The 24,228-nt window shown below is 30.7% G+C and overlaps 1 protein-coding gene across 3 annotated transcripts in view; it reads right to left on the reverse strand.

Moving 5' to 3' along the window:
• LOC129911055 (uncharacterized) overlaps positions 1 to 24,228 on the reverse strand; it is a 221,712-nt gene that overhangs the window by 175,694 nt on the left and 21,790 nt on the right. For all 3 annotated transcript variants that reach the window (XM_055988699.1, XM_055988697.1, XM_055988698.1), the window contains exon 3: positions 23,382 to 23,861. In XM_055988699.1, coding sequence (XP_055844674.1) covers positions 23,382 to 23,861 — 480 coding nt within the window. The remainder of the gene's footprint in view (positions 1 to 23,381; positions 23,862 to 24,228) is intronic.

The raw sequence follows: 24,228 nt of genomic DNA on the forward strand, positions 1-24,228 counted from the left end.
CAAATACATTTAAGATAGAAATTTTTTTGTCTATTTTGCAAAATTTGCGAAATAATTTTAAAGACTCTACACTGAGTGAAAAGCCACCATAAAACAACGTGAAATCAATGAAAACCACATTGATTTAACTATTATTCGGAATGATTTTGCGTTGAAGATGAACATTTTAAAATCAACGTTTAAAAAAAGTTATCTGAAAGTCACATAAATCATAGTAATTCATCTTTGAAACAACGACGTTTCAATTTCAATTTATTTTTCCCTCAGGGTAGTTGGAATTTTTTTAGTTATTCACGATTTGTGAAAATATTGAAACGGTATTTACCCCTTACCGCATGATTTTTTTTTTTGCGTGAAAAAAATATATATGGTAGATTATGTTAAATAAAAATACACGTGTTTCAGGATTTTTCAATTTTTTGATTAAAAGTCGGAAAATTTTGGGTTTTCCGGTTTGGATCATATTTGGCACATTGAGCAGAAAACGAACAAAAAAAAAATTAAATTAAATTAATTATACGTAAAAACTACGCGCTGGAACTGTATGACTTTCAATAAAATAGATTAAAAGGCCTTTTAATCTATTTTAAATTAAATTTATAACATTCCGCACGCAAACGTAAAAAAAAACGGGTATAGATAATAAGAAAAAAAGAGAACTTGTTCCCTTGTTGCATGATGGCTCATATATGGACCAACAGGAGAGCAACATTTCTGCACGGTGGCTCATATATGATCCATTCACTTAATGCCACTTTCAAATGACTAAAACTTGATAAATGTAAGAAAAAATATATTAGCAATAATAATCACATTATATCCTTTATTGGCATATTTTTTTAAAAGTTCTTACTCATTGTTTTATATATTTTATTCAATTTTCAATTTTTCAAATATGCTCCGTCCTGCCTATCACCAGTTCGGCCACTTTAGCGGATAATTATGCTCGCCCGAATCATTATAGATGGCGTTTTATTATGATATTTAGGGGCGTTATATTACTTAATTCGAAAAGTATAAACAAAACTAGATTTTTTTTTTTAACTTTAAAGTATTAATGCTTTTTATGGTTTGGCTCATATATGAGCCACTGTGCGGTAAAGGGTTAAAAAAGATGATGTAAATAATTGGATCAAACATTAAGCCCTGATTTTTCAATCGTCAGTTAGACTATCTATCAGAGGAATAAATGTCAATATAAAAAAAAACTTTTATTTATAGCAATAAGCTGTATCTGAGGTTTATCTGACTATTGAAAAATTGGCCCTAAGAGTAATTAATTGTTTACTTAGGGTAATTTGCTGAAACGAAACTTAAATAATTTATGTTGAACATTAACTCGTATTCACTTATTTTTCCTTTGCGCAAACTTTTCACATAAGAATTTATGTTTGACTTAAATGATTAAGTTTCGATTCAGCAAACCGCTCTTAGTACATATCGTCGCCGTTCAATGAAAACTCCCTAAGTCCATTTCGACTTCAGTTACATTTTCGCAGTTACCCAATAACCAAAGCTTTATTTTTCAATTGTAACGAAGCAATTATTTTACCGAAATGTTAACGAACACGTAGATAAGACCATTTTTGAATTTTTAGTATTGGATAACCAATTTCTAATGCGATTTCTCCAAAAGTGAAAAAAGGACTTAGGGAGTTTTCATTGAACGGCGACGATATAAAGTTTCAAGAGGTTAAAGAAAATCGAACAAAAAAAAACAAAAGATCGAAAGTTGAGATAAAAATACAATTCTTGTATGTTGAACTTTAATATGAAATCACAATCACATTTTCATCAATTAAATGTATTGTTTACTGCTCTTAAAACAAAGTAGTGTGTTTTAAAAAAAATTTAAGATGCGCTGTTTTACCTGAAGATATGGATTAAAACATGCATTACAACAATTTCGCAAGTCTACCGAAAATATTCGTTTATCGAGTGTTTTCTTCAGTGATCTGATTGTTTTGTTTTAAAGTTCTCCTGGGTATTTCAACCAATCTATTGCAATTATAATAGCTTTAAATGTAAGAATTATACAATTCGACATACCTACATGTACATATATCGCTCCCATCATTGAACGTAATTCTTCCATAAAACAATGGAAACTCGAAGAAAACGCACCATCGAATCAAAAACAAAAATAACTTTAAGTCAACGGAATTTTTCGTTTTGGAAGTATAATCTACATAATTCACGTACAGAAAAATAAAATGATGGCTTTTCAACACCAAATAAAACACCACCAGAAAATAATGTGTCTAAAACATTAAGCCGATTTATGAACTTAACTTCAATACATCATTGCGTCACGAAGACGAATCAACTACGTCAAAATGCCAAACAACCCCCTCTGGCATAAAAGTGCAATCAAATAAATCACCTTTTCGTCGGTTGGGGAAATTGAGCCACAATATAAATACAAACATACCCTGACGTCCAACAAAGTCAAACAACAAGACAAACAAGCACGACATTACGGCGCACGGCACCACTCAAGTACCAGGACCAAAGCATAGTTAGTTCTGTAATATTGACCTGCCTCAGGTAGGTAACGGGCACTCATTCGTATACATTTAGCATGCTAGAGTGTTTAAAATTGTCATTACGATGGTCATGGGAGTTGTCGGTCGGTGGGCCGCATAAAGGTCAGGGTCGAGTGGGATACACACGAACAAGAAGGAAGAACAAGAGACCACCCTTTTGTGTACCAGAACATTGCTCGCCTTGTTGTATTAACTATTTGCTAGCTCAGACCCAGAACGAAACCCACAATTTCAACTATTGCACACATGATACATTTTGAATACTTTTCACTTCCTTCTCCCATCTTTTGCTTCTGGTTCTTCCGGTACGATTTGGCATTTATATTGATGTTGACTTGTTATTGTAAATCACAACCAGGGCAATTGAAATAAAATACGAATAGAGGTAACAATGCGAGTACACATGATGTGTGAATCTGGAAACACGAATAAGCATTTGCAATATACAGGACCATTTAATCTGTAGAATATAGTTTTTAGGCCTAAAGGAAGTGAATCCTTTTCACAGCAAATTGAATTTAATCGTATAATCTCTAAAATGTTTTGGGGTCTTCGGAATCAATTCACAATGAAGGATTTTAAATACCGGAAGCAGTGTGTTCAGAAAATTTAGCATTTTAATTGGTGCTGGCTGGGTGATCACTTATTGGGTTTGAGGGTGTTGCCAAAGAATAGAAATACTCTTGCTTTCTCTATTACCCTATACACAATCATGCATTCATATATAAATGATGTTTGTATATACACTCCTGCTCAAATTTAACGAACATCATATTTATTTTACAGAAAGTCCTGCTATTACTTTATCTCACAGTATCGTGGTTATTTTCGGAAATAAGACAGGAGTGAGCTTAAATTGAAGGTATGGAATAAAATGTTTGTGGGGAAGATTTGGAGAGGTATGCTGAAGTCTATCTGTCAAACCGCGAACCTTCTAGTGATCAGTCATAAATTTTCATGGAGTAAAATCAGCTTTACAACACATACGGAGTTAGCTCTCCTTGACCTACTTTAAGTATCCAAAGATACTTGGCTGACATCCTCGAACAGCATGCGGTTCCAATCACCCCTAGATTTGGTCCACAGTTCAGTCTGATGCACGATTATGCATGCTAGAGTGGTTTGACAATATCTTCAAGATTAAAATATGCCACCTTTCAATTGATGACACAGATATCCTGATTTAAATTCAATAGAACATGTCTAGGAAATGTTGAAAAAAATGCATTTGCGGCCGAAATCCACCTCCAAGCATTCTTGATTAACAGAAAACTGCAGTAGAAGGAAAAGTTACAACAAAACCTTCAAAAGTTAATTCATGGAATGAATAGACGACTCCAAATTATCATATGCGCTAGAGGAGACAATGCCAAGTATTGAATAAAATTATTGGAAGGAACTGTCACTTGCTTCCATTTTTACTTGCTCAATAGGGCAAGTATTGGTTTCGTGTCGAAAAAAAATTTGAGGTTTTAATCAAAACCAACATTACGATGATGGAGAATTCCAAAAAAGTGGATCTCGCAATTCCGTCCGTGCGTCTGTACGTCCATCTGTACACATTTCCACAGCCTAAACGCGTGGATGGATTTTCTTCAAACTTGGTACAGATGATTTTTATGTAATTCTGAAAGTTGGTTTTTTTTTGTTTTTTTTTATATCCCGATTAGTAAGTGTACAACCCATACAATTTTTTTTTAATTTTAACCAAATATCTCGAAAACGCCTCTAACGATTTTGATTAAACTTTGCAGACGTAATATTCAAAGCTATTGCAATAAAAATGCATTTTTATTTTTTCCAAAAAAAGTCAAATAAAAAAAAAAATTTTTTTTTTTCATAAAAAAAATTTGCCCTAAATGTCGGCTCTTCCCCAACCTCAACAAAATTTCTTTAAAATTTATATGGACGCAGCTCGTTTAATCTACAAGTACGCTAACATAAAAGTGCTTTGAACTGCAAGAGCAAGTACGTGCGACCCCAGTCGTGCATTTTATTTAAAATTTTTTTTCTTAAAAAACAAAAATTATTTTTATATAAGTTTTCAGACCTTTAATTGCTAAATTTGGTTTATCTTTTTTTTGGTTGATAATACTGTTGCAGTTTAGCATTTTTCTGATGGTAAACAATAAGAAAACACAAAAAAATACAACAAATAATTTTAATGCCATTTTAAATAATATGCAGGGGTATAACTAAAGAAGAAAAAAGTGTGCGTTAATTTTGAGCAGGAGTTTATGTATGTAAAAAATGATACGCTTAAATTTAAATTTTTTTTGTATTTGTCAATTTGTTAACTAGTACCAAGTTTTTGATCAAATACAACTTTTAAAGTTACCATAAGCCAGCTCTTGTAGAGCTGCAATATATCCCGATTTTAGAGGGACAGTCCCAACCTTTGAAGCATGTTCCGATATCTACCTATCTGGATTTACAAAATGTCCTGGTATTCCGGTTATATCGAAAGCATTCAAAAACAAAAATGATGTGACTGCTGTAAATTACGATTAAAAAAGGACTAACCATGTCACAATTCTGATTGAATTTGTTCAGTTTTGTAAAGCCAGCATCCCATGGAAAGCAAGTTCGATTTCAATAAATTTAAAGGGATTTTCCCTCCGTGTATAATAATCCGTAAAAATTACTCTTTTATTAAGGAAATATGGATAAAAATATATAATTCGGAAATTTTAGGGATCGCCAATGTAATAATTTTTATTTCTTTTGCACCGACTTTTAGCAACCGTATTCCCGTTGATAGAATATGTATTCCGAATTTTTGCAAAGTTGATGATATTTGAGAAGCAATATTTTGGAAATCAAAGCTTCACCCTATCGAATTTACCCTACCATTCGCAAATTAATAGTTCTCATAAAGTTTTTGCTCTTTGTCTAAAACTTAAAACGTTTTTTTTTTGTACTATTTTTATACCTTAAGGTTGAAAGGCAATTACCAATACTTGATCCTTCAATGATTCCATCTTATTTGGTTAACATTCATCACTCATATTTTTCAAAACATACATTCTATTGCAAGGCAATAGACAATACTCAATGGTAGATTGGTAGCCCACAACATTCAACCCGCTGCCGCTATGACACCACATCCTATTAAGTATTAAAATCTACCGATTATCTTCATCAATCTGCGTATACTGTTGACTACCGCAATCACATTGTTGTCAATACACCAACAAAAAAAGGGGCCCTCAGTCAAAACCTTCTGAAATTGATTCGTTCATTTGAAATAAACTGACAGCTAATAGGGAAAAAAGCCCTCACTGCGAACAAAACAGACAACTTCCATGTCAATTTGTGTAACGTAGCGTCAAATATTCCACTCCATGTATGAGACGATAAGGGGAAGGTAATTCCTTTAAATTCAAGCTGTTAATACGATGCGTGAAATTTAGATGACAACAAGCATTTCAATTCCAGGACAAAACGAAAAAAAAAAAAATAGATATCAGAAAAGGCAAATTTAATGTGCCAGGTATATACGTAAATGTATACGTAAATGTTTGAGTCAAATCTATTTGACAAATCGACAATTTCAGTTAAAATGAATTTCTCCAAATTTGTTGTTTCAGTTTTTCAATGTTTTCTGAAACCCACTTTCATTCCATAGTTTATGTGATGCTTAGGAAAATGTTTTTTATTTTTTTATAATTAGGTACATATTTTATTTTATTTTATTTTATTTGATTTTTTTATTTCATTTTTTGTTTGCTATTTTGTTTTATTTTATGAAAACACTTTCAGTTTGGTGAAATTCTCATTTTAGGTAAAGTTCTTGTCAACTTAAGGTAACCTTGTCATAACTTCTGGTTGCAGAATAATTCAATAATAGACGTAAAGGTCCTCCGTTAACCACCCTATTTTACACCCCTGCAATAATAAAACGCATCGGTGGCATGATGATTGGTTTTATGATTTCATTAAGCTCGGAGGCCTTTCGTTGCCAGAAGCGGACGACATTAACATTAAGAAGATTTTTATTTTTATTCATTTTTGCCAAGACGCGGATGAGTGGCGCCTCATTGAATAAATCGATATGCTTGACTTGATGGAGTTAGTGCGGAGGTTGTGAGAACGCTGACTACAGTGAAGATATCAGTACTCATTACATATATCAGGGTCGGTAAAAAGAACTCGTGGGTGACTCACTATAATACCGTGTGGTGGGGTAGCTGAATTATGTAGGTTGGTGTAATGCTATTTTCCAAGTGAATTCATCATAGTTTTTTTGTTTTTCCAATTTCATTTTGCTTTACATTTTGTTTTTAAGTTATTTGATTTCAAAAACTATCAAGCTAGATATTTATCGATTTGTTAATATAATACAGTCGAATAAGGTGAAAAAAGGGGTAAACCTCGGAATGAATGCTAATACAAATTTTTTTTTTGCTCAATATCTTCGTTTTAGCGTTCTATAACATACCTCAAAAGTCTAGAAAAATCTATGTCCGCAAGTCGCAATTTTCAAGGTCAAAGCGCGAAATGGAGATTTTCAAAATTAGCAATAATAGACAATGGTATTATATACACATATGATACATGACTTCGAGGTATTTTTTAATGCTGATTCCAAAATCTAAAATCAAGGCAATCTAACGTCTCTGAAAGAAGTTATACCTGTTTTTCCTCTGTCAACCCATATTGTTATAACAGTTGCAAACTTATTACCGAAAAACCCTTAAAAGGTATGGAAGAAGGACCAAATTTTGCATGAAGGTTTTCATATCCATTATCATTAAGGATCAAAACAATGCAATGAAAAAAAACATTCATATCTATGAAAAATTGGTATTTTTTAAAAAAAAGTGGACATTTTGGGATATGCACTAAAAAACATCCTGGTACAATCTTGGAATTAGTGCTAATAGGCTAATTTTTTTGTTTCTATCTTTCTTTGGATTTGGATATTCTATATCTTATGTCAAAAATCTAAAAAAATCTCATGTCCGCATGTTCTAATTTTCCTGGTTTGAAGATAAGGTGCAGATTTGAAAAAATTGTATTGTTGTTGTTGTATTCCACCAAGAAGCAAAAAGAAATGAAAGGGAATGTTGAAAAAAGAAAGAGTGGAAAAAGAAACGTCAAAAAAGAGTCTCAGAATTTTGGCTCACGACTCTCCGGTCGGATAATTTTTTGTTTTATCTTCTTTCTCTTTTGCACTCATTAGTTTTGAAAAGAGGCGCGCCTCTTGAGGCTTAATGTAATAGCTGACTAAGACTAACTAATGAAGTTAAAAAGTGACAAAGCAATGTGTTGTTTGAAAAATGTAGAACTGTTGATGTGCAATAAATCATAATAATGATGTCTGGCATTCGCATTCAATATGTTAATTCCGTTTGTTATTATTTGTAACTCTCAAAACAGGGCATTTTTTAAATTTGCATTTAGTCGTCATTAAATTACTATTTAACTTTTAGATTACATATTTACAATTACATTAGCGTATGTAACTATTAAACTGCTCATTTAAAAGATAAATCTTGATTAATGTAGGGGAAAATTACTCCAAAGATAATTCCTCGATACTTTTAGGTTGAAAAAATGCATGCTATTTTAGGAATGGTTCAGTAGAATTACATTTTTACTCAGGCAGCTAAAAAATATGAATATCAATCACAGAGGTAGGTATAGTTTGTTTCGCTTTTCTTATTTCAATATTTTGTTGTTTCGTTTGAGTCGATTTTTGTTGTTTAGTTTTTCTTTTGTTTTTCCTTATTTCGACGATCGCATACTTGGCTATCTTATAACTTCGTTTGTGGTTTATTTTATTATTGACTACCTACTTCGTTTTTTCTATTATTTCGTTTCGAAATTAAGTTATCTTATCGATCTTAATTATTTCGCCATAATTTGTTTCTATCCACAAAATCCACAACTAATTAACGAAAAAAATGGTGGCGAACAAAATGCGGCTCTTAATTCTTAACATAAAAAAGAAAAAAAGTAGTTAAAATAACAGCCCTTTTGAATTTTAACACGAAAATTCTTCAAAAACCAAAACTATCCTTAAAACTGAAAACGCGAATATAAAAAATCAAGAAAACGTAGGACGAAGTTATAGTTGGGCAAAGTGATCTAAATACGAAGTAAGCTAAAAACCAAATAAGGGATTGCAAACTAATCAAAAATAGGTAATTGTGCTACACGAAATATAAGAAATCGAAGTAAAAAAGACGAAGCAATAGGCAGCCCAATCACAGGCATTGCAAAAACTTCTCCTAGATTTTCGAAGATGCATATATTGGCCAGAGACCAAATTTTTGTTTTTCTTAACATTTATTATAAAATTAAATTCATTTTTATATGTATTAAGAAATAAATTGCACGACTGGGGTCGCACGTACTTGCTCTTATGCTTAAAGTAACTATAATGTTAAAGCTTTTTATTCAAGAAATTAAAAATTTGATATTTTGAAGAAATTTCATAAGTAGTATAAAAAAATTAAATCTGTTTTTATAATTAATTAAACTCCGTTTTAAATTATCTTAAAAAAAAAACAAATATGCCATTTTATTTCTTGTATAAAAAGGTATTTTTAGAAAAAAATTTTCGAAAATTGTAGGAGCCGTTTTTTAAAAAAATAGTTTTTTATATATAAAAATTTTTTAACATTTTTCAAAAAAAAAGTTGGGATGCCATTTTGAAGAAATAATTAATTTACACATTAAAACTAAATTTCAAAATTTTTCATTAATCCGTTTTCAAAAAATTGATTTTTCAAAAAAAAATTTTGAAATATTTTTTAAAAAACCAAAAATGCGTTTTTTGAAAATTTTCTAAAATTTTAATATTATCTTTACTTACACACTTTTGTATAAAAATTTTCATTTGAATCGGGTTAATGTTGTACGAGATATTCAGAAACGAAAAAAACCGTTCTATGACAGGTACCGTTAATAACGGTACAAAAAATATTTTTTTTATTTAAAAAGTTGGCTCTTACACAAAAATACACAAAAATTTTAATCAAAATCGTTAGAGCCGTTTTTGAAAAAAATTAACTTTTCTATTTCCGTTATATGGCAGATACCGTTAGTTTTGGTCATACAAAAAAATTTCAATTTCCCCTCTAGGGAATCACCAAAAACTGCTAACTACCAAGTTTGAAGAAAATCACTTCACTCGTTTAGGCTGCAGCTCCAGATAGAGACAGACAGACAGACAGACAGACAGACAGACAGACAGACAGACAGACAGACAGACAGACAGACAGACAGACAGACAGACAGATAGACAGACAGACAGAATTGCCGGACCCACTTTTTTGGCATTCTCCATCATCGTAATGTCATGTAAAATTGTTATCTCGAGTTCGATTTTTTTTACGAATCCTAAACTTGCCCTATAGTACCTATATTGCAAGTAAAAAACAAAATTTCATATTTATTTTGAGTTTCAAATATTCCGCAAATCCTGTTTGTTAAACTAATTCGGAGAAAGGATTCGAAATCGAATTCATTGAAAATCAAGACTTTACTAAAAGCTTAAAATTTAAACCGAGAAATTGGAAGTTATATGGTATTTTTTTGCAGTTTAAAAAAGTGCAGAAAAAGCTTCGGTTAGAAATTTAAGCTTTTGGTAAATCGAAAACTGATTCGGGGGTTTTAAAATTTGTTTTTTATTTTATTTTTTCTTTGTTGCAAATATGATGACTATGAGTATAAATAAATATTTATAATTATAAGAAACAACCAATTCTCTTAGTTCAAGTATTAAAAGCGTTTCCTGAACATATAAAACATTTTTGACACTTTTTTAAAAAGGGGTTTAGGTGCACCAGAATCTTATTTAATCAGTGCACCGTTTTTAATTTTAAAAAATTGGCACCTTTTTTTCATATTCTCCTTATCCATATCCATCAGTTTACCAAGTTTCATCATTTTCATCAATAAATGACAATGCAATAATTTAACAAAAAAAGATTCTTTAAAAACACAAGTTACCAAACTACAGCTTAAACAACAGTTTAAATTATAGCATTCGCACTTTTATTTAAACTAAACACAAATTAGTTTCACCTTTCACAAATATATTTCACCTTTTAGCAAATATATTTCACCTTTTAGCAAATATAATTAAACTAAAAGCAAATCAATTAAACCCAAAAGCAAATATAATTAAACTAAAGCAAACTATTTAAACTTTTAGCAAATCTATTTAGCCAAAACACAAATTTATTTCACCTTTAAAATTAGAAATGATAGTGATAATATTTTTTTTAATAACGTAAGTTAGTTTGCTGAGAATAATGTCAATAACATTGCTAGGGCAATCTACTTTTATCAATTTAACTTCAATAACTGCAACCAAGTTATGGTCCCTGTTAATCTTTCTTTTAAGTTTCTTATGTTTCGATTAAAGAAAATGTCTTTTTTTCTTTAATGGGCTCTACTATAAGGGTTAGAGCATGTTACTTTTAATTTTTTCCAACATTACTTTTTCGGAAAAAAAACATTAAAAAACACAGGTTTTTCCGGCGATGTAACTCAGAAAGTATAGCTCGCATGAGGAAATGAGTTACGGGAGAAAAAAGATGATTGTATTTTCAAACCAAAAAAATCAGCAAATTTTCTGTGCAACAAGTCGTTTTCGAGATATTGAGAGTAACGCAATTTTTTAAATAGCGGATGTCCCACCTAACAAAAAATTAAGTAAACTGAGATTTACACTGAAAATAAACCCCTCTTCAAAACTGCATCAAATCCTAGGTGAAGTTTCTTTTGTTGTTAGATTTTTCCATATTAACTGAAAATGCACATTTTGTTTATAGGGTTTTATTGTGGTTTTTGGGGTGTTTCGTTGATTTTAGTGCTACGGACAGCTTCTAAATCCTAATCCCTTCTTCATAGCTCGATAACAAAAGCTTTTTCTAGATAAGGTTTAATCAGATTGCGTTTAGTTTAAATAGATTTGCTAAAAGTTTAAATAGTTTGCTTTAGTTTAATTATATTTGCTTTTGGGTTTAATTGATTTGCTTTTAGTTTAATTATATTTGCTAAAAGGTGAAATATATTTGCTAAAAGGTGAAATATATTTGTGAAAGGTGAAACTAATTTGTGTTTAGTTTAAATAAAAGTGCGAATGCTATATTTAAGTCTAAAGTATATATAATAGACTGATTCAAAATTTTTTTTTAATTTTTTTGTTTAAAGCACTACCTACCGAAAATATTGTTGGAAATGACGAAAAAAAATACTGTAAAAGTTTCAGCCCTTAATATTAACATTAAGTACCTCCGCATCGCAAATTTCTATTTCCCATATGATTTACATGGCAAAGATTGTGTTTTTGAGTTTGGAATTTTATAATTTTTTAATGATTCATCAAAAAGGCCAGATTTAATAATTTTCTTGTATAAAATTGAACGCTCTACAAAATTGCATTTATAAAATTAAAAAAAAACCGACGCGAAAAATTAATTAAAATAATTTTTAGTTGAAAAAATGAATAATTCGAATTTATTTAAGAAATCTAATACGATAGTATTAGGGGTTTGAGAGTTATATAAAATGATCTGTGAAACCAAAACACAACATAGAATACAAATATTCGAAAAGTTTGTCATTTTTTTTGAAAAACCTAATAGTTTCGTCAAAAAATTTAACAAAAATGAAGAAAAAATCACATTTTATATTTTAAAGTTAAATAACTTAGAAACGGGGCAGTTTATCAAAAAAATTATTAAGAGCTTTTTTGTAGAGTTTTCAATTTTATACAAGAAAATGATTACATTTGGCCTTTTTGATGAACCAATAAAAAGTTATAAAATTCCAAACTCAAAAACACAATCATAACGAAGAAAAAAATAACAAAAATAATAAAAATTATTAAAATTATTTTAATTTTAAGTGGAGTGATTGAATATAATTCAATATAAGTTCAAGTGACCTCAACTCCAAAAATTAATAAAGCGTTTCGCCCAGGTACGACAGTGGGCTCATCAGTTAGATCTGTCGTACCCTTACTAAGACGCCTTATTTTGGTCGATGTTTACCGACACTATATAAAACTCACAGCATGAATATACTGTGAATTATAATATTCTAAGGGAATTTGTTTAAATTCAGACACTTAGAAAATGTATGCCCGTGGTCAGGCTTATATAATAACGAAGAAAAAAATAACAAAAATAATAAAAATTATTAAAATTATTTTAATTTTAAGTGGAGTGATTGAATATAATTCAATATAAGTTCAAGTGACCTCAACTCCAAAAATTAATAAAGCGTTTCGCCCAGGTACGACAGTGTTATATAGTGTCGGTAAACATCGACCAAAATAAGGCGTCTTAGTAAGGGTACGACAGATCTAACTGATGAGCCCACTGTCGTACCTGGGCGAAACGCTTTATTAATTTTTGGAGTTGAGGTCACTTGAACTTATATTGAACAAAAACACAATCTTTCCCATGTAAATCATATGGGAAATAGAAATTTGCGATGCGGCGGTACTTAATGTTAATATTAAGGGCTGAAACTTTTACAGTATTTTTTTTTCGTCATTTCCAACAATATTTTCGGTAATGCTTTGAACAAAAAATTTTTTTTTTAAATTAGTCTAATATATAACTTAGATCAAATTTTAACTAACTTTTGAAAGTTCAATAAGTTATTCATTATTTAACAAATTAGTTCTCATAATTCAAAGTTACTTGACCTAAAAATTACTCTTTACTTTTTTAGCACAGATTATTTAACTTATACTTCTTTCTTAAAAAGGGGCACAAAGATTTAAATTCAAAATTGTGATACTTTTTCCCATTTTTAATTTAAAGCTGTTGTTAATTTTCATCATTTAAATTTCAGTCCTTAGGGAACTATTGGAACGAAATTTACTTTCCAACGATCCATGTTCAGGTAAGGTAAAAAAAAAGCACAGCCTTTTCTATAGATTTTGAAATCACTTCTTATGTCCTCAATACACCCAAGGGATTTCTTCCTTTTTTCCAAAAGGTAACTGACATCAATTTAGGGCGAAAGAATAACGTTGCATATGCAATTTTTTTTGTGTGCCATTCGCCCACAAGAAACAAAATAGAAGTAAAAAAATTGTTGGAAGAAGAAAACGCGGCCAGAGAAAACTAGAACGTGGAATATAAATGTTATTTTCACGTTGAACTGGATTGCAAGGCTTTGGAATGGAATGGGACGTTAGAAATTGTGATTCGTTGCAATAAGAAAAAAAAAATAAAACAAACAAACAAATTTGGGATTTGCCTCAGAACCGTTCGTTCTATTTTTGGCTTTGAAATGTGCAAGCAAATAAATTCAACTTTCATTTCCGTCTGTAGTGGAATATTTATATCAATGTGGGTGGTGCATATGCTGCTGCATATGGATATTATTGATGTGGGGATGAATATATTAAGGTTAACTAAGAATCTTTGAAATATTGGCTTACATATTTATTTGTTAACACTGAACTCCAAGTGAAGTAGCATTTTGTATATTGAATCAATCAATAGTTATATAGAAATCCTGAACAATTTCATGATGTAGAAACTTATTTTGTGACAAACTTGAAAACTTGTGTAATAAGTTACCTCAAACGATTTTTGGTCCAGAGGAAATAAATGACTTCGAGAATACTAATTAAATATTATTTTTAATTATCTGCAAGTAGGTATGAAGACACGTTTTTAAAACTTAGCAACAAAAAAAATAAATTATTGCAGACCGATTAACTTAATCTACCCATGGTAACTATTTGATTAATAAACAAGTCCTTTTAAGGCAAACACTCGAATCTTGGAGCACTATCTCCTGAAATAATTTATTTAATTTATATACGTAGTAGGTACTTGCGTTCAAGCAGAGGACATAAAAACAACAAAAATTCTTCAACAATATTATTTCGTTCTTATAGGGCTAACTTAATGGAAAGCATCTTCGTTAAGCGTTGGAGTTCAAGTGCTCCAATTACAAAATTTCCAAAACTTTTCCTTAAGCTCATTTTTGATGAAACTTCAACTTATGCGATTGTTCACTTTATGTGTATCTAAATATGTACCTATGTTTATGAAAATACGTTTATATATAGGTATTTTTAGGGATACGATGAAGATATCTATCTATATAACTAATACAACTTTTGAAGACCAACAACCACTTCAAAGAGCTCTCTGTGTCTGGGTAAGCAAGAAGAGAAAAAAAAACTTATAATCCACTCCCCTAGAGCAGGTGGCTTTAACAGGTTTAAACACCTTTGAACGGGATGACCGTAACCAAGTCTTAAAAGTCGTTATAAAGTATGTATACGGATACAACATCCAAAGTTTCCACTTAAGAAAGTTTGTTTGAAGAAGTGACAGTTAGAGAATGGTTGGTGTTTTGAATTAAATAGAAAGAACACCTTCAAAGTCGCTTTGTTATGGGTAAGGAAAAAAAAAGTTGTGCAATAAGGCTTTTTCAGCACGGGTAGATCTATTGTTATACACTGCGTGTCGTATGATTAAGGATTGCTTCTTTTATTTTTAGAAAACACTTTCCAGTTGTACTTTTAGAAAAAAACTTGGATCACTAGATCCAAGTTGACTGACTGGGATTTTACATCCCAACGCCTATTAAAAAAAAAAAAACATATTTTGGTCAATTTTGTAGCTTAGAAAATAAACTACAAGAAATATTATATGTAAACACATTTTTCCCTAGAACATACGGCATCCCTGACTGGTTTCGTTAAAATTCACAGAAATTCAAAACCAATCCGCATATAATACCTCCTCTTAATACGTCTCCCATTTTTCTAACACTACATGTTAAAAATAGTATAATAATAATCCCTTGAGTGTTTGTAAATTATAAAAAGTAGATCGAAATAATTCTTAAAAGATGTTAAATGGAGTGTAATGATTGAATAAATTGATAAGTCTCAAGTATAATTGGATATTGTATCTTTGAAACTCTGGGTAATTATTTTTATATTTTTTCATCTCTTAAAAAAAAAAAAAAAAAAAAAAACAAACATTTACATATTTCGCTCAATAGTTTGTACCTACTTGAATAGCAATGGCTATCATCAGACGAAGCTACATGTCTGGTGTATTATTGTGTATTTTTTGCTGCTTTTTGTACTTTATGCTCACAATAGATTGCAATAGATTTAAGGTTCATTTTTTTAGTTTTTATCAAACCCTGTGAGCGTGTACAATTTATCTTAGACGAAAATGCATGATGCCCGTTACATTTTTTAATAAAGTCCAACTTCCTCTAAGGGTAGCGAAATAGCGACAAAGCGATTACATTTTTTTGAATGTTGTTCAATGAAGATTGCATACATAAAAAATTAAAACTTATGCTTTAAAAATGCTTTTGGATTATTTATACTCCCTGAATATAATTTCTAGCCATGAGGGTATATAATAAAAAATCTTTTCTTGCAACTTGTATAAAGAGTTGCCGTTTGTAAAAAGTGATTTGCTATTCGAAAAACTAAAAAAGCCCTGCATAATTTGTTCACATTTCGTGTCCACTTTTTCAGGGAATTGTCCAATATGTATGTTACATACGAAAAGGGGACGTAAACGAAGATTTTTGTTTTGTTTTTGATAACAAGGTATTACAAATTTTAAGATGTTTTAAAAAAATTGTTCTTTGAATATATACGGCATTGAATACATTATTTTAATTGTATTTTAGAAGAAACCTTGCAGAAATTAAAAAATAATTTCATGTATACGGTATACTTACTAACAAAGTAATTAAAAAAACATAAAATCAATTGAAAATAGTTTTTAATGTTTTATACAATTTTGTATGCCTTATAAAAGAAATATTTAATTTTTTTTTTTTATTTTTTCTCAATTTTAAAATTAAAAAAAGAGGTTGTCTGTAAAGCCGGTTTACGGACGATGATTTTACGTGATAACGTCGTAAGAAAACAGGTTGTGTGCTTTTAAAATGAGTCATTTGAAGCGTTTATTTATTTCAAACAATCATAATTTACAAGAAAAAGCTAAAAAAAATACCTTTTTTATTTTATCATTATATTAATTTTATTTATTTTAAAAGCTCACAAAAAAAAATTATACCATTAAAAAGCCAAATATTTCTTTTAAATAATAAAACTATTTTTAAATTTTTACCATGAGCAAAAAGTATGAAAATAATTTATTGAAAACAATCATTTCTTATGAAAAAAGTGAAAAAATCACTTCACCCAAAAAATCATTTTTTTTTTTGATACAACAACCTATAATAAATTTTATACCACCTGAAAGCTTATTGCTTCAGCTCAAAATATATATATAGATCATGTCTATTAGACATCTACAAAGAGAGCTAGAATTTTTTGAACTCGATCAAATTTCATTAAAAAAAGCAAACAAAACATGTAAATTTATCTTCTCACGCTATTAAGTCCATTTTTTTTTTAACAATCTATAAAAGTCTATGAGACATCTACAAAAAGAGCTAGAATTTTTTAAAATCGGTGAAATTTCACACTTATTTTTATGTTCTCTTGCTATTAAATGAATTTTTTCCCTATTAATCTATACAAATTTTTATACCAAGTAAAAGCTTATTGTTTCACCTTTCAAATGACGTATCAATCTCATTTCAAAGATGCCTACAAGAGAAGTTAGAATTTTTTAAAGTAAACCATGTGGAATTTCCAGACTGAGATTACGGTACTTCCCACACTGGTGGCTGTTCATGGCGCAACAGATCTCCACTGGTGGTTTGAGGTTTTTCGCAAGTTTCTTGATTTAACATTGTGTGGCTTGTAGTTAGTCTAGCGTTATGTGTGATATACCAAATGAAAGGTAATTATATCAGGATGCTCATAGCTCATAAATGTTTAACAAAATTTCTATCTGCTCTTGGTAAAAAGTTATAACCTGTTGAATTCTAAAATTTTATTTTACCGTTATCTCAAAATTGTGTTTACGAAAATGATTGAAATTTCGCACACATATGATCGTGGTCATGGTTTATCAGTACTCCATATATAATATTCCTCTATCTATTAAAGAAAAAAAGATAAAAATAAAAAAAGACGAAAATCGGTTAAAAACGGCCAAAAAACCTGTTTTTTAAAAACTTATTTTTCTCCGTATTCAGTCAAAACTCTTTTAACGATTCCAATTTTTTGCACATGTATGCGCATTGATTAGACCTACATGTCCTATATAACTTGAGATTTTTTGAACGCTCCACAAATTTCATCTTTCCGTTTTACCCCTGTTTACCCTATTAAATGACGGAATTTTTAAAAATCCTTCATATGGATTAAGCCTTATGTTATTATCTTTCAAATAAGCTATAGGAGATTTTTGTATCTCTAATAGTTTGTTTTTAATTTTGAATTGAAATTTTTGGCCGCACTGCGAAAGTGCGAGAGTGGAACGGGAGAAAATGGCGTCACTTTTTTGTGGTGGCTGCCATGGTTCATCGATTTATAAGACGTTATCACGTCAAAAAAAAAAAATTTTCTCTATAAAAAAATTTGACAAGAAATTCATTGATAACGAAAACGGCTCAATGACAGGAAACCATTAATAACGGTTCAAATAAAATTTTAAAAGTACATCATTATACTAAAAACTTTAATCCAAATCTTTAGAGTTGTTTTTAAGAGAAACAAGTTTCACCACATTGAAAAAAAAAACAAACATACATATATGGTCATATAGAAAGTATACTGAACAAAAATTAAAGGATACAAAAAAATCCCAATTTTTTAAATAGCCGTATCCTTGTAAAACCGTTTTGGTTTTGTTGGTATCTTCGATTAAGCGTTTGATTTAAAAAAAGAACATCAAAAGTATAATTTTCCTTGGTTTTGAAAATTGATTAAAAAAATTCTAAAAAAAACCATGCCTTCTACTTCACATTTATTTTTTATTTTTTTCAAAGACAAAGTTTTATTTCTCCATTTGTACTCTTTTTAGCTTAAAATTTAGTAACAACTATATTTTATGGTTTGCTTCTCTAGCTGTGGAGTCGATTGTTTTTTATTTGAATTAATAACTCAGATTTACTCGTACATACATTTTTCGACAAATGAATTTTCGTGTGGTGTGGTTCCGACTACAACATACATAAACCTAACAGCAATACTATCCGCCATTTCAAAGCAAAAACCTATTTAATTAGATTTCGTGCAAAGTAAATTAAAAACGTTTCATCATGAAAATTTTCAAATAATGAATGCATATACCAAACTTTTACCACACTGCGGTGTGTTGATGTTTGAACCACAACATGAAGGGCTATGAACTTTGACTTCTCTAACCATGCATACAATGAAGCCTGATCGAAATAAAAATGTTTGGATTCAGATTGTAGAATGTAGATACACACTCGTGCAAGCATAGGCAAACGTTTATACTCAGTAAGAGGGATTTTAGGATGAATTTATAAAATGTTTGATTTATTTATTGAATAAAATTAAAAGAACAGCCATAATATGACTTTCAAGCTGTTGACATAGATATAATATACAGTTGTGTTCAAAATAATAGTAGTGGCTGCATCAAAAAAACATTTTTTATAATTACGGTGCTTCTACGGTTAAAAATTTAGTTTCTTTGATGTCAAAGTTTGTAACGGTCAATTACTGATAAATGTATCATAGTTTCAAAATGAAAAAGAAGGTTCCAAATAATTTTTCATTGACTTTTGGTTGTTCTTTCTAATTTGACCTGTTCAAAATAATAGTAGTTAAAGTTATTTTTGAAGAATTTAAAAGCGGTTTATAATATAGAATATTTATTTTTGGTTTAAAAGTAAGTACTCATATAATATGAACAATTTTTCAACAAAAAACGATTTGTTTCGGTTTTAATCTATTTAAAGTTCGAAGAGCAAAACACTGCAGTTCGGATAGCGGAAACTTTTACGAAAGCTGCTTGAAGAAGGGAAAACCTACTTGGAAATTCAAGGTTATATAAGGATGCTCCCCTACAATGGTAGCCAATGCAATAAACTCAACGAAAAACCCGAAACGTGCGGTAGAAAAAGAAAAAAGACCGTCGTAGATGACAGGCGTATTGTCCAGATGAGCAAAGTTGAGCCTTCTGCATCGTCGTTTCAAATCCAGAAGGCTTTAAGCCTGGATTGCAGTGCAGTGAACATTCGGAGGCGACTGTTAGAGACTAATTTGTACGCTTGAAGTTCACATAAAGTACCGCTGTTAACAAAGAAATATGTTAAAATACTAAAATTTTCGACCCTCCATGTTTAACTTTTTCCGTCGTATACTTTGGAACATATTCCGTATTGGGTGGACGTCGGACGTATTCTGGAGATCCAGTACCACCAAAGAGGACAAATTTGCTCGCATCAGTAAACAATATGTTACGCTATTACTTCGCTGGCCAGTTTATGTAATCTTTTACAAACTGGATACGCTTTTTAACATGTTTCACAGAACTTTTCGTGGACTTCAAGCGTACAAATTAGTCTCTAACAGTCGCCTCCGAATGTTCACTGCACTGCAATCCAGGCTTAAAGCCTTCTGGATTCGAAACGACGATGCAGAAGGCTCAACTTTGCTCATCTGGACAATACGCCTGTCATCTACGACGGTCTTTTTTCTTTTTCTACCGCACGTTTCGGGTTTTTCGTTGAGTTTATTGCATTGGCTACCATTGTAGGGGAGCATCCTTATATAACCTTGAATTTCCAAGTAGGTTTTCCCTTCTTCAAGCAGCTTTCGTAAAAGTTTCCGCTATCCGAACTGCAGTGTTTTGCACTTCGAACTTTAAATAGATTAAAACCGAAACAAATCGTTTTTTGTTGAAAAATTGTTCCTATTATATGAGTACTTACTTTTAAACCAAAAATAAATATTCTATGTTATAAACCGCTTTTAAATTCTTCAAAAATAACTTTAACTACTATTATTTTGAGCAGGTCAAATTAGAAAGAACAACCAAAAGTCAATGAAAAATTATTTGGAACCTTCTTTTTCATTTTAAAACTATGATACATTTATTAGTAATTGACCGCTACAAACTTTGACATCAAAGAAACTAAATTTTTAACCGTAGAAGCACCGTAATTATAAAAAATGTTATTTTGATGCAGGCACTACTATTATTTTGAACACAGCTGTATGTATGTACATTAGGGTTAGTCAAAAAAATCGAAATTCTTTTTTTTTTAGTTTGTACTCTGAAAAATAGGTTGCTCGACACCTCTAGAATACACACACCAAATATGAGCTCTTTATATTAATGGTAAGGTCCTCCGCTTCGTAATTTTCTATTTTTACATCAAGCTTCTACTAAAAAAAAATCTTTTTTTCATGAATCGACTTTTTTGCAAATTTCTTTACATATTCTTGTAGGAAATTGAACGCTCTACAAAAAAGGTCTCAAACACTTTTTTCGTTTATCTAACCGTTTAATAGATATTTGAGGTCCAAAAATCCAGAAAATCTTTAAATTTTAATTTTGTAACAAATTGAAAAATTATAATAATCAAACGCGCAATACATATTCTTGTAGGAAATAGATTGTTCCACAAAAAAGGTCTTATTAACTTTTTTCATTAATCTAACAATTCTAAAGATATTCGAGGTCAAAGTTAAAAAAAATTATAAGAACATTTTTTACTTTTAAAAATTTTCTAATTCACTAAAAATTCATTATTTTCAAAAAAGCAAGATATATTATTGTAGGGGCTCAAACGTTCTACAAAGAAGTCATTGTCATCAAATTAACTGCTTTAACCGTTTAGAAGATATATTAAGACCTTTTTTGTAAAGCGTTCAATTTCCTACAAGAATATGTAAAGAAATTTGCAAAAAAGTCGATTTATAAAAAAATGATTTTTTTTAGTAGAAACTTGATGTAAAAATAGAAAATTGCAAAGCGGAGGACCTTACCATTAATATAAGCTCATATTTGGTGTGTGTATTCTAGAGGTGTCTAGCAACCTATTTTTCAGAGTACAAATTAAAAAAAAAAAAATTTGATTTTTTGACCCACCCTAATGTACATATGTATGAATTCCGTTGAATTTTTATTTTTACAATTACAAATGTGTCTTAGTGAATAAATTTCAATAAATATTGATGTTGAATAGTTTACCAAAAACCTTGTTCAATGGATTTCGGAAGGCGTTATTTACAAAAAAAAACTTGTTTTACATAAAAACTTTTAAACTTCTTTCAAGTAAAAAAATTGAGGATACTTCATCGTTTTCGTAAGGAAAATTACGTTGACATCGGTTAAATCTTTTTCCATGACAGGTATTCCTTAGTTAGGTACAGTTAAAAAAATATTTTTTTTATTTCAAAAGTAGGTTATAAATTTAGAAGTACCTGCAATCTACATACACGTGTCAAAATCGTTAGAGCCGTTTTTGAGCAAAACAACTTTTTTTTAATTTTGGTCATCTGGCGAGTATCGTTGGTGTAGGTTTTAAAAAAAATTCATTTTCTCTCCTAGGAAAAAAATCAATGGTTTTGATTGTCTGCCTAGGAGTAGGAGGGAAATTGAAAACTGCCAAGTTTGAAACTAATTTTCAATTTTTTATTTTCCAAATCCTCCAGGATATGTTTTTCAATTTTCAAACATATAAAATACAACTTTCATTTAATTAAAAAGTTAATAGAATTTTTATCTCGGTTCTATTCATTGACTACTCTTTAAATGAACAAAATTAAAATGTGCCTATGCCCACAATAGGGAAGTAGGCCAACTTTTTAGTAGGTATATACACAAATAAAAAAAAAAATGACTTTTAGCAGCATATGTTAAATATCAAAAGCAAATGCTACCAAACGAGGCCAATGGTACTTGTCAAAGCAGACCATTTCTAGCCACCCTTCTTCCTTAATTGAAAATCCAATAACTCTATAACGGGAACTCCATTAAGTCGAAAATAGATCGAAGGATAACTCATCTAATGGTGGGACTGCTCCTGTCATCGACATCTCTCACTTGAGTCGCAACCACTTGTGCTGGCTTTCAGAATGACTGAGTAATCAAGTGTGCGCACACTGTGCACCTCTATAGCCACATGTATGTATGTATATGTTTTTATAAGTATTAGTGAACAAACAATCATACATTAATATTACATTCGCATTCAAAAGTATTAATACTGGTTTATAAATGGAAAAATACTCATTAAGGGCAAATTCGGTCGAATGCTTTTTATTTTGAAATTTAAACGTTTAATTTGCACTTGACTCGTTATTAGCTAGATACTTAGTGTTTTGCCTGGATTTTTTCGCAAGTTAAAAGTTGCGTAGGAAACCCAATGCATTTTGTAGCATTTCAAAATTAATATGACTTTGAAATCTTAGATAAGTTTTATTTTATTTTTATATTGATTTTTTTTTTACTTTCATTATGTATCACTTATGAATTAAAAAAAAAAACATTAATAATTTTTTATTTGGAAAAATATCGATGTTTAAGTGGAAGGGTGTGGAGGAACCCAACCCTATAGGTATGGGTTAGTTTAACAAAAAAAAAAACAACGTATGGGTTGTAGGATTAAATACCACCATTTGGATTTGTCATTTATCATTTAGGTATTAAAATCGTTTTTCAGTGATATTAAGCTTTTAAACTGTCTAGTATATATTTTGATCATTGGCTCTGACAATATTATTATCTTTGACTCTGGCAGTAAATCTAAATTACTAGCGCATTTAGCTTGCATAATTTTCTTACACTGATGTACGACTTTTGGTCAAGACTGTTGAACATTTTATATATTTGACGAATGTGCTTGTATCAATCAACCATTTTAGAGACACCCAACGCTTTGTGCCCTAAAGTGTTGACAGCTTCCTATTACCCTCCACCAGTGGCTCTTATAATACTCAAGAAACGTACAAATTTTTCTACTTACCGCTCATGTCATGATGCTGCTGCTGTTGTTGTTGTTGCTGCTGCTGTTGCTGCAAACTGGGTGGTGCACAAAATGCACTCGAACCACCTCCAGCTGTCATGGATAAAGTTGGATGCTGCGCCTGATAGCCACCGCCATAGCGCACTGGTGACTCACATCGTCCCTGTGATATTGAAGCCGACGACGACGAAGGTGGTGGAGGTTGCTGCGATGTGTGATAGTGATGGGCGCTCAGCGCCTGTGGCGGTGGAGGGTCTGCTCCTGGTTGATGGCCACCGTAGTGGTGTATTTGTGATGCATGATCTGCAGGATGTGGATGTAGTGACATTGGTGATGGTGACATGTGATGATGATACGAGTAATGTGAATGCTCTGATGGGTCGTGATGACTCAAGTCATTGGGCTGGTAAATGTTTGGATGATTTATTGATTCGACTATTGGTGGTGCAGAATCGGCAGATGTTGGTGGTGTAGAACGATCTTAAAATGAAAAAAAAAAAAATATGTGTTAACAATAATATCAAATTGTGTTTTTTTATTGAGCTTTTTAATTGGCGATTGGAGCACGTACTACTAGCGCCGTAGTTTCAACTTTTGAACTAATTTTAACAGGACGGATGTTTACGTTTTGTATTTCTAAAAATGGCGTTCATGTCAAAAATCCTAACAAAAAATAAGTAAAATGTCGGATGCTAGCTCCTTCCGTCCTGTTTATTTTAGTTTTTGTTTTGACCACCGGTAGCGCATTTCAACTTTACCAATCGCCAATAGAGATCAAGCTTAGGAATAACTTTTGTCTTTTTAAAACCTTTCTTCGAAATACCTAGACTTGCATGCACATTAATAA

This window comes from Episyrphus balteatus, chromosome 2, assembly GCF_945859705.1.
Source record: "Episyrphus balteatus chromosome 2, idEpiBalt1.1, whole genome shotgun sequence".
In the NCBI taxonomy this organism is placed as follows: Eukaryota; Metazoa; Arthropoda; class Insecta; order Diptera; family Syrphidae; genus Episyrphus; species Episyrphus balteatus.